General features: G+C 36.3%; 1 protein-coding gene and 1 non-coding gene across 2 annotated transcripts; one reads left to right on the top strand and one right to left on the bottom strand.

Annotated features, from left to right (window-relative positions):
- Positions 1 to 264: 264 nt before the first annotated feature.
- On the top strand, positions 265 to 4,476 carry LOC113749718 (growth-regulating factor 1-like). The gene is made up of 4 exons (XM_027293546.1): positions 265 to 1,016; positions 1,736 to 1,957; positions 2,418 to 2,757; positions 3,204 to 4,476. The coding sequence occupies exons 1-4, from the start codon at positions 593 to 595 to the stop codon at positions 4,048 to 4,050; spliced, it is 1,833 nt and encodes a 610-aa protein (XP_027149347.1). The 5' UTR covers positions 265 to 592; the 3' UTR covers positions 4,051 to 4,476.
- Positions 4,477 to 8,414: 3,938 nt separating this feature from the next.
- LOC113750940 lies at positions 8,415 to 8,505 on the bottom strand. Its single transcript, XR_003464708.1, has one exon. It is a non-coding gene; the product is annotated as a small nucleolar RNA snoR8a (small nucleolar RNA).
- Positions 8,506 to 11,760: the final 3,255 nt, after the last annotated feature.

Here is an 11,760-nt window from a genome sequence, read left to right as displayed (position 1 = left end):
ACGGAAAATCTAAAAATTTTCCGAATACATTAGAGTACCACAGTATTATCTAGATTCTAGAGATTATCTCCCGTGTACAGTGTACTCTACACGATATTTTTCCATGTACCCTACATGATATGTTTTGGGACTGTGGCCTTTGTTGAGTGTCCTAAATGCAAAATAAATGTACGCTAGAAACTATCATACTCTCTACTACCACCACTACTATTTACTATTTAGTGCTGCTATAGAGTATTTAGTACTGCTACTACTACAACTTTTTCTCCCACCCTTTCTCTCCCTCTCTATCTCCGAGCAATAATTTGCCAGTCCCAGACATCAAAGTCCCTAAAACTTAAACCTGTTTTGCTGCCCTTTCGTAGGTCTGCTTCAGCCTTAACTATGCTACATAACACCTAAACTGCTGCTGCTGCTACTATTTGCTATAATCAATTATTCTTGCTCTTTAAAAATGGTCCTCTCTCCAAGGCACAAGCAAGAAGCTTGTTGTGTCTTTTCCTGTAATGAACCCATGTTCCATTTTCATTGTCTGGGCACTTTATAGATACTACTACGCCTTTCTTGCACTTTACTTGCTTGTTCTCTGTTAATGGATTTTGGGGTGGTCAGTTTGGACAATGGTGGGGGGTTAATGTGTTCAGAGACAACTGGTTTTGCTTCTTCAATTACACTTCCTACCACTGCAACTACTACTTCTGATGCTGAGACTAAACAAAAGTGGTACGGATCTGGATTTCTCAAGCAGGAAAGGTCAGCAGGGACTACTACTGCTGCTGAAGATGACTTGAGGGACTTAAAAGTTGCCAAGATTAGCCCTGATGATTTCTCAGCTTCCAAAGCAATGCTGTTTCAGCAGAGAACTCCTTTACTGAGATCTAATAATAGTTGTAGTAACTTATTCCCTGAAGGTTCAGGCCAGCAGCAGATGCTTAGCTTCTCTTCTCCCAACCCTCAGAGTGTGACATTACCTTATTATCACCACCCCTCTTCAGTTGTTTATAGTAGAACTACAGGTACCAAAAAAACTTCGTGACTTTTATGATGACACATTTTGCTGATATAGCATCAAAGGTATTGAGGATAGTTGTATGGTTTCTCATTTGGGAGGGGTATTTCTCAGCATTTGCGTGAAGCTAGGTTTAATTGCACTACCATCATTATTATGTTTATGGCTATTTTTCTGTTAAAAGTTGCGGTCAAAATGTTTGAATTTGCAAAACTTTTGAACTGCAATTAAGAGTCTTCCTGCCATGCAGCGCAATAGGAGAAGGAAAGAATTTTCTGAGGCTCTACTAGTAGGCCAGTCACTACTACTATTGCGTTCCTATTTTCGAGTGGATGGGATGGTGCTAATGTCATGGTACAGTTTGTTACCGAGTGCGAAAAACGAAAATCAGGATAATAAGAAATACGGTGGTAACGTTAAAACTTAAAAGATCCATCTTTTCATTGATTAGTTCTGAATTTTCTCCTATCTCTGTCTCCTTCTGCCGTGTCTTATGATTTCAGAAAGGCTGGATTAATCCATTATTGTTGTAGCCCCCATAAATGTTGCATATAGAGCTATTTTGAGTCTTCTGTCATATACTTCTTTCAAAAGTCTTCTTTTCCTTTTTGCAGAAACGTTTTATTCAGGTGCTAGTCATTTCCTGGAATGGTTCAAGTGGGTTTCCCTACTTCTTGTTCTGCATCATATCTTGACTTGATTTGTTTCTCTTCTTTGCATCATCAGGCTACGGCAGCGGAGGCTTGAATGCTGGAAACATGCACGGGGTACCATCTGGGGTTAGGGGACCGTTCACACCATCTCAGTGGATGGAACTGGAACACCAAGCCTTGATCTACAAGTACATCAACGCGAATATGCCCATACCTTCTTATCTTCTCACCCCAATTAGGAAAGCACTCGATTCTGCTGGTTTCTCAAGCTTTGCAGGCCTAAGGCCCAGCGCTTGTAAGTGTCCTCTTTCCATTTTCTTCTCATTAAACATGGAACAAATGTACTTTTTAAGTGAGATTTACATAGGAGTATTCCAAATTGCAAGTGGAACATTTTGCTGGTTTGGTTTTCATCATTCATCTTACTGGTGCTCCCCTATCGGCTTCATGGTTGGTGCCACCATTTGTTTCTAGCGGTAACTTTGTAGATTCTTCTCCCAGCAAGGAAAAAGTTGGTTTTATCCTGAACTATAGAATAGTCATGATTTCTGTTCAACTTTAGGACTCCTTGTTATCTTGAGATGGAGATTTTGGCGAGACATGTTAGTAAATGAGTCTGTTTCTCTTCTATTTAGTGAAGGGTCTCCTTTTAGTGTTTGCACAAGGGAAATTTATGTTTTGCATTGAAAGTTTGGGGGACAGTCACTACTGTTCTGTTCTGCATTCAAGTGTTCGTTGTTCGTTCTTGTTGGCAGTTGGTTGGGGTGCTTTCCATATAGGATTCTCCAACAGTACTGACCCTGAACCAGGAAGGTGCCGAAGGACCGATGGCAAGAAATGGCGGTGCTCAAGAGATGCAGTTGCTGACCAGAAGTACTGTGAGCGGCACATGAACAGGGGCCGCCATCGTTCAAGAAAGCCTGTGGAAGGCCAACCTGGCCATTCTGTTGCAGGAACCACGAATAATGCTGCCAAATTGACGCCAACTTCCTCTGCATCTGCTGCAGTGGTTCCTGGAGGCAGTGCGTCCAACAGCTTAGGCCTCCTCCAGACTGGTGCCAATGTTCAATGTGCCGCATCTCCCCAACTTGACAGGTAAACAGAAGGTTCCTTCTGGACAATTAACTGTTGAACATATTCAGAGTAGGAAATTAACGAGTTAAATCTGCTGATAAACTGGCATGTTGACATTGCCACGACACTTCATTGTCTGGTTCAACTTATATAATGACTGATGGTGGATATTAGTTAAGACTTCTAGTCATTTCATCTTTATATTGGCATGTTGACATGGCCATGACGCTTTCATTGTCTGGTTTAACTTATATAGTGATTGATGGTGGATATTAGTTAAAAGACTTCTAGTCATTTCATCTTTACATCGTGATGGATCCATTGAACTTGCAATTAATTTAGCGTACAGCCTGAAATTTGTGCCACTTACCTTTAACAGTCAATTTATGGAGATTTGCTTTTTTATGTTATTAAGGTGTTTCTTAATTAAACTTGGATGGTTGGTTAACTCCTCATTTTCCCGACAGGACCTTTCTGGAAAAGGAAAATTTGGGTGGGAGAATTCAAGATACAACTGGTCTCTCCATGATATCTCGACGTATAAACTTGAAAGATAACCAATATCCCCTTCCCAAACCGCAGAATCCCTACCAACAATCTTCCCGGGGAGAATTTGGACTGGTCTGCTCTGACTCTCTGCTAAATCCTTTGGACAGAAGCTCTTTTTTAGTGAACTGCAGTAACTATGGTACTTCTGAAGAAGTCAATGATCACGAAAGCAAATCACGCACTGGTCTTCGCCAGTTTATGGATGACTGGCCCAATAACAGGACTGAACGTTCATCTGTTGTTTCATGGCCAGACATTGATCTGCACTCAGACAGGACTCAACTGTCCATTTCCATCTCGATGGCTGCCTCAGACTTCATGTCCTCTACATCGTCTCCCACCAATGAAAAAGTGGCATCATCCCCATTGAGGTTATCCCGGGAAGTTGAAGCTACGCAAATGGGGTTGGGAGTAGGTGCCACTGTCAATGATCGTACCCACAGACAAGCAAACTGGATTCCCATCTCCTGGGAATCATCCATGGGTGGACCTCTTGCTGAGGTGTTGCATAGCACAAATAACGGCACAAGCGAAAGCAAGAGTGCCTCAGCTCTTAACCTCATGACCGAGGGTTGGGACGGCAGCCCGCAGTTAGCATCATCCCCTACCGGGGTTTTGCAGAAAGCCGCTTTCGTGTCTCGTTCTAACAGCAGCACTGGAAGCAGTCCGAGAGCTGAGGCTAGCAAGGCGCATGAAGGAGGCAGCCTTTGCAGTGGCGGCGTACTTGGATCAACTCTTGTGAATCCAGCCTTGCCTGCACTGTAATTGGGGTCAGACCGGGATGATCAAGTTTCAAGTGAATTCTAGTAGTGAGTTTTCGATATGTGCTGACGAACGAACACTAAGAGCAATTAGCTTTTCATTTGGAATTTTTTGTTAATTTGTTGCTTTTCTTGTGTAACTCTATCATCTGTGAGACATAATCACTCGATGTAGAACCTGACGAATTATCATCATAAAAATATGACTATGCTTGAGTTAGTGATATAATTGTGGAGCTGTTGGGGTGCGACATGAAATTTTGCTTTGGGTTATATCTTATCCATCCCTTCATGTGCTCCTGTTGGGTGAGTGTTTTAATCACCATTTGCTTTTAGGTTGGTAGGAAGCATGTTGGTTGGTGGGTTGATATAATGGCTAGTGTACGGGTTGGATGTGATTGTGAATGTGGGCTATGATTTTTAGCAGCCACATGACACTTTTGCAAATTCTCTAGTAATTTTGCTCGACTTTCTGCAAAAATCTGTTCATGTAGTATGATACTTTTGAAGTTAGCTGAAATTAAAGAGCAAGACTTTGTTCTTGCCAAAAAGCTTTGATCACTTTCGTTTGTGGTCCGGTCACTGTTTTTTTTTTTTTTTTTGTGGTCCATCAAATGGAGTGGAGATTAAAAATGGCATGGCATCCAAGGAGACCCTCATGAACTCATGGGAAATGTTTCAAAAATTTTAGGCATGATGTGGAGTAGCACGTTGATAGTGCTAAATATTTTCTCAGCATTATCTCTCTACTTTCTGTTGAATTTGTTCCTAAATTAATTTAGTAAATAACTATATAGTACACTAGTATCTTCTAATTCTTACAAGAATCTTACTGTCATGACTCGTTCTATGTTTTTCTTTTATATCTTGTCACCGATCTATGCTTCCGCTAAATCTTCTTTTAAACTGAAATTTGAAATCTGAATTCATTAAATTATTGAATTGTTAAGTGCTAAATTTGATACGTTTGAGTGTAAATCACATTAAATGATAAACAAATAACCTATCATTTATTTTTGGGAACAAATATTGTTTAGAAAATTCAGTATCATTCAATTAATTCAAAAGTTCAATTTTTAACTATCAATAGTGTTCATTTGAACATGTTAAAAGTTGAATATATTAAATTTAAGTGCTGAATTAGCTCATGCAAGGCCTCATAAAACTGCTACAAATTTAGAAGGTCTGGAATTTAGAAAATTCAGTATCATTCAATTAATTCAAAAGTTCAATTTTTAACTATCAATAGTGTTCATTTGAACATGTTAAAAGTCAGATATGTTAAATTTAAGTGCTGAATTAGCTCATGCGAGGCCTCATAAAACTGCTACAAATTTAGAAGGTCTGGAATTTAATGTCATAACTGCAAAAACGGCAGTGTAGTGTGAATTTCAAATTTGTACTAACAAAGAACTAGGTGCAATAAGTCCCATGACTGACAGGGTTCGGGCCCTTGCCCCTGAGGTATCTTGGTAGAAATGATAAATATCTGCCGACATCCATATTGATTCACTTTTGGGAGCAAAGACTAAAGACAAAGAATTGCGGACATGTGGGAGTGGGACCTGCCATATGACTTCAAAAAGCGACGGGACAAAATAATTTCCCAAACTTAACCAAAAGAAAAAAAATAATCTCACCCAGGCATCCATTTCAAAAGTTTGCAATTCTTGAGAATATGCCATCTTTGAAGTTTGTAGACCATTTAGGGGTTGCCAATCTTCTCATGATCACGACATTAATTTTAACTGTAATCCCCTGCTTACTTTGGACCAACAAGAAACTTGAGTTTTGTTTAATTTTGCCAATCTTCCCTCTCCTCCATGCCCTTCTACAAGTATTTGATAGTATGTGATTGCAGGCAGGGTTGTAGCAGCTGTAACGTTTTTGATTGATTAGAGGTCGAGATGTTTGGCGAACAGAAATTTACTGGAATTGATTTAGGACTCTGGACAACCTGCATTGTCTTGCATGAGCACAAGAAAGTCACTGTCAGAAATATTTGCTGGAGCCAGAAGTAAATACTTCTACTTAATGGTGACCCTCATTTCACTATCCCTGTCTTTGAGGTGGTTCGAATTAATCCATGAACCTCCTAGAGTAGTTCAAACACACAACATGCCAAATTTATAGCTTCACCCCAAGCATGATTCTCATTAATGGGCACCCTCCCCAGACCATTCATTCATTGGTTTGGTTTGGTTTGGTTTGGATGCTGTGACATTCTCAGAGCTTTGTCTCAGTGGAATTCGGGAAGAGCCTACTTTCTTCAACTTCAATGAGGTCCCTTAGGGGACATCTGATAAAATTGGAACTTCAATTACTTTTACATTCGTCAGAGATTTTGACACATTGAAGCTTTTCTTTACCGCCTTCTAATTCTGGCAGTTGGTTCTATTTCTATCCAATTCGTAATGGGATTAACACCAGAATGTCCATTCTTCTTGTAATCGTTCACCAACTCAAACTACAGGTCTAGCCTACATGATTAGACTGATAATAGGTTTGGAAGCATGCAGGATCGGACTGATGATGCAATATATGAAATATACAGTTAGAAAGTCGATGGGTTCATCAGGTTGGGACCTGGATATTTTACACCAAAACAGTTTAAGCATTTATGCTGACTAAATATCGCTAAACATTTTGCTAATTTTCTTCCCCTCGACTAAAAGGTTCATAGATATTAATGTCAAGAAAACCATTCTCCAAATAGATTATGGTTTACAATGATGGCAGCCAATACCCTCTTTGATAATTTTCAACCCATACTCCCGTGCAGTTTCCCTTTGTTCCAGCTCTACTCCTTCCCCAACCTTGTGGCGCTCATGTTTCTTCAATTAGTTATCAACTCATTCTTAAGACATTTCTTACCACTGCTGTGGAAATAGAAAGAACAGCAAAAAAGATGCAATTGTCAACTTGATGCTGATGGAAACTAACAAGTTTGTCTATAAAGAGCGGAACACCCCTCCTCCACTGGAATTTTTATTTACTCAGTTCTTAAAAAGTTGTTAGAACTTTGCCCCAAAAAAATTTTTTTTTTAAGAAAAGGTTTTTAGACCTTATTCTACTTCTCCCAGCAAAACTTCCAAAATGGAGCCAAAGTGCCAAAAACAGTCCAGAATTCATATGAACATTTGTTGCTAGTGCATCATTGACAAAGGGAAGATAATGACAAGTCCTGATTAAGCATCATTTAAAGCAGAAAGCTAAAATAATGACAGAAGCCAAATTCCACCCAGTGTCTGCTTTTTACTTGACAAATTGGCAAATATGCAAGAGTACAGGAAAAATTATAATCAGATTATGCAACTCACAAGTAGCATTTTCTTACATTGAACCAATAGAAAGAAGACGATAAGATAGAGAGGAGGAAAGCAACAGTATAACGTTTTGTGATGATAAAAATTAAAACAAGGATATTTACTAGATTGCAATTTTATAGACTGTGGAGGTGTGCGTAACCCTGATCTCTAGAACAATTCATTTTGTCAAATCAGGGCTTTAAACACCACCAAACTCAATTTTAGGAGCATCCAAGCACACAGCAAAAATAGTATCTTATTGCCATGAGAAAAATGAAATAGGCAAGCTCCTTTAGATGATGCTTGAGTAAAGAAAGTCGATAACATCTGAGGATTCTTTGAGAATAGAGGTTCAGCAATAGAGACTACTATAAGGTAAAGACGAAAGTACAAATCAAGTGCAAAAAAGATATGCATTGAGAAAGAGAAACAAGAACTAAGTTCACAAAGGCAACTAGATGACAGTAGTGTTTCTGATTTAGCAGAATATTTCCTCTTGAAACAGCAATTTGGTTCAACAGGTGTAGAAGTAAAACAGAACCTAAGAGCTAGATAAACACACTAATAAGGTCATTTTAATTGCAAGATCCAAAAAACCCCAGACTACTTTGCCGGTCAGGACATGCATCAGCTAATATTGGTATTAGCTGCCTTAAAAAGCCAACAAAATTTTATCTCATAAATTCGTAGAAAGCAACAAGTGATAAGATAGTAATTAATTCCAAATATCAACATTGTCATTATCTTGATTTGAATCAGTCAACAAACAGCTTTAAACAATTAAAAACTATGATCCAGTGCAGTGATTTGCCTCATGAAGCTTCTACCTGTTTCACTATCACTAACAAATATAAATTATACAAAAGTGTCACAAGCAAGAAGGCCTTAAGCAGCCATTACTTACAAGCAAAAAGATTCCAAAAGAGTTCTAAAAAGACTAAAGTTCATTATCATTTGACTATGGAATTGCTGACCATGCAAACAATCAAACCAAAATTACTTAATTGCTGTTTCCTTTCGAAATTACCAAACATAGAAGCAAAAATGAAACTTCATGGGGGGTGCTCATATTCTATGGGTGTATAGAAGGGTCTGTCATGCCATGGAAATAGCAGTCAGAACGAGGAATTTTTTATAATCACCGCAACCCCCAGCTCAAATTTCCAGGCAAACTAAATCACCCCGAAATCAAATAACTGCTCATATGTAAAAGAGAAAAAATGAAGGATAAATCTATAGTTAACTAGAAAGACACAATTTTTTAGCAAAAAAAGACTGAATTTTTATCTTTGCACAAAACGGGAAAGAGGGAAATCAATTGAATTAACAAGGGTTTAATACAATTGATTAAAAGTGACATAAAAATAGGAGAAAGGAGATCGAAGATGGAGCTAATAGAGAAGATTATGAATGATTACCCCGCTGGCGGCGAGACAAAGGAGGCCTATATAGAACGAGGCAAGGAGGGGACTTTGAAACCCTAGCCTGATTTTAAGCGTAATTTAAATATGTTGACCGTTTTCACCTTTGCTGGCGCCTGGCGGTGCGGGTATTCAGTACACTGGGAAAGTAAATTGCGTGTGGCGGCCTCTTCTTTCTGAAGTTTTCGGGATTTTTTAATTTGGTGCAATATTGAAAGGAATAATTTCAGAAACTTCGCATGAGGTTTCTAACAATTGCAGTTACCTCCCCTATAGTTTGAAATATTATACTTACCCCCTGATTTATGTAAAAACTATGGTAGCTTTCACAAACTTTACATATTTTAAGTGAAAATTAGTTTAAAAGAGAAAAATGGTAATCCTTATTTGGAAATGATTCTTTATCCTAAAACTTTAACATCATCCAATCTAGTACATTGTGCTCCATTCCTAATTTTTCTGACTAGAATTATTAATCAATTTATAAAAGGCCGACCAACCAATTAGGGAGGCATTTGTTAAAAAAAGTATCTTCAAAAAGTACTTAACCAAAAAATATGTTGAAAGTATTAAAAAGGAATGCTTTCAAAACATGGCTTAAGTTTTCTTGCAAAAAACTAACTTGAAATTTTCACTTAACAGATAAATGGTGATAATTGACTTTTTAGCATTTAATTTGTTTTACATATAAGAGAGGGGTAATATTAGATATTTATTGGATTTTTTTTTGCTTACACCATTGATTGTTACTAAGAAATACTTTCTAGGGGAGATTTTTATAATTTTACAAATCTCAAGGCAGGTAGCCACAATTAATATAAACCTCAAGGGAGGTTTCTGAAATTATCATATATTGAAAAAGTACCTTGTTTTTAACACTTCAAGGAGAGACTTAGAGGAAATGGCAAAGGACAGAGCTTGACAGTCAAACCAATAATGTTACCGTCATTTGATTAATGTTTCTATCAATTTGAAAGTTAATCATAATTCTTCCCCTAATCTTCCAATTACCCCACTAAAAGTCATAACATACCCATCGTAAGATGTATTTAAACTATTTTAGATACAACTTGCATTAAAAAAAAAGGGTATAAATGTTGTTTGGCCAAATACATAATAGACTTAATTACAAATTACCTCCTTATATTATTTGAGTAGCAAATTGTCCCCTATAATAAGAAGATATACAAATTGCCTTCTACTAGCAAAAGGTTAAATTAGTGGATTAGGTCTCCAGTTCAAACCCTCCGGCTTATACTTAAAAAAAAAAGTCAAAAAAAGTGGATTAGCTTTTCTGGGAGGTGGGTTAATGGGAGAAATTATAAATATGAGATTTTAGATTTAAAACCTTCCACTTACCAAGGAAAAAAAGTGGATTAGGTTTTCTATGTTTGAGATAGGTGAAAATACATTCATGTCTTGGTATACATAATACTTTGATAGTTTTATCATTAGGAAATAGTATTATAATCTCTTTTTTTAACTGAAGAACATTGTTATGTTTAGAAAATTGCAATACAATTATAGATGTATATAATCATAGAAATTATGTAAATTATTTTTCATTAAATAAAATTTCCAATTATGATAATTTATTCAATTTAAATATATATTATAAGAAAATACCAATATATACTTAAACATTAAAAAGAAATATTAATAAAGACAATGAAATAAAAATGCAACTAAAATACTTTCTGTGTTTATTTAATCTCTGTTTTTATAAGGATTTATTACAAAAATAATGTACTTTATATATATGTGTGTGTGTGTAGAACATTGGTCTTTGTCTAGTTAAATATGTACTAGTATTTTTTGTAAAATAGTACTTAAATATGTCTTGCTATGCATGTATAAGATGAACTTGCCAAAGTCCAGTCAAGGTGAGCACCATAAAACGAAGCCTTTTTTTTTTATTTAACATGGCAATAATTTCTTATCACAAAAAATAAAATTAATTTTCATAAAAATATTGCACATTCATTTTTTCTTTGTTTGTCCTTGTAAGCAACTCCTTTTGATGTTTAAATATATTGGTATTTTCTTATAAAAATATCTAAATATCATAAATTATTATAAAACCTATACAATTTATTTAGTAAAAATAACTTGTATAATTTCCATAATTTTATCTACAAATGCATCACTATTTCTTGAAAACATCAATGCTTTTTTAACTAAAAAGATACAGTAACATCATTTTCTAAGATAAAAACTATCAAAGCATTATTTATTCGAAGACATGAATGTCTTTTCACATCTCTCATACCTAGAAAGTGGCCCTGCATGTTTGATCAATTGTCTGCAGCGGGTAATCTATACGTTTTATGATTACAAGAGATAGTTTGCTACTCAAATTATGACTTTGTTTGGATAGAGTATTATTTCAAATAATTATTTAGAATAATTACTGTAACACTTTTTGTAATGTGATGTATGTGAGATAAAAATGTGATTGAGAATATAAAAAGGTGGATTGAAAAATGTGTTTATGATGCAAACAAATATTTTTTTTGGAAAATTTTGTTATTTATACATAGCCTATATTATTCAGGGTAACTTGTTATTAAGCCTACATAATATAGCCCGAATTGAAATACGTAATTTTCTATTATAAATGAGTATTCACGCCTTGTTTGAAAGGCAAGTTTTTTTCTCCTAGTTTTTCTTCTACTAATTTTTTAACAACTTTAACTATAGGAATCTAAAGAAATTTTTCAAAATTTTTAAAATACAGACATCAAAATATTAAAAAAATGCACGAAAAATCCCATTTTTTTTCTTTTCTTCTTTTTCTTCCTCCCCAACCTCAACCTCCACTATCGGGCGCACCGACTGAGGTTTCTCTTTTTTTTTTCCCCTCATCTCCTCCTTCCTCCTTCCCTCTTTCTTCTTCCTCTCCCCTTTCTCTTCCCCTGACCCCCTTTCTCTTACTCGCCCCCCTTGGTCTGTAACTGTGTGACCAAATCTGGGCATGTGGCTAGA

This window comes from Coffea eugenioides, chromosome 10, assembly GCF_003713205.1.
Source record: "Coffea eugenioides isolate CCC68of chromosome 10, Ceug_1.0, whole genome shotgun sequence".
Classification (NCBI taxonomy): Eukaryota; Viridiplantae; Streptophyta; class Magnoliopsida; order Gentianales; family Rubiaceae; genus Coffea; species Coffea eugenioides.
This window is presented reverse-complemented; position numbering and strand designations above follow the sequence as displayed.

Excerpts from the sequence above, each read along its gene's own strand:
- LOC113749718 (XM_027293546.1), top strand. The coding sequence starts at position 593 with ATGGATTTTGGGGTGGTCAGTTTGGACAATGGTGGGGGGTTAATGTGT. Across the intron at positions 1,017-1,735 it reads TGTTTATAGTAGAACTACAG|GCTACGGCAGCGGAGGCTTG; the intron begins GTACCAAAAAAA and ends TTGCATCATCAG. Across the intron at positions 2,758-3,203 it reads GCATCTCCCCAACTTGACAG|GACCTTTCTGGAAAAGGAAA; the intron begins GTAAACAGAAGG and ends TTTTCCCGACAG.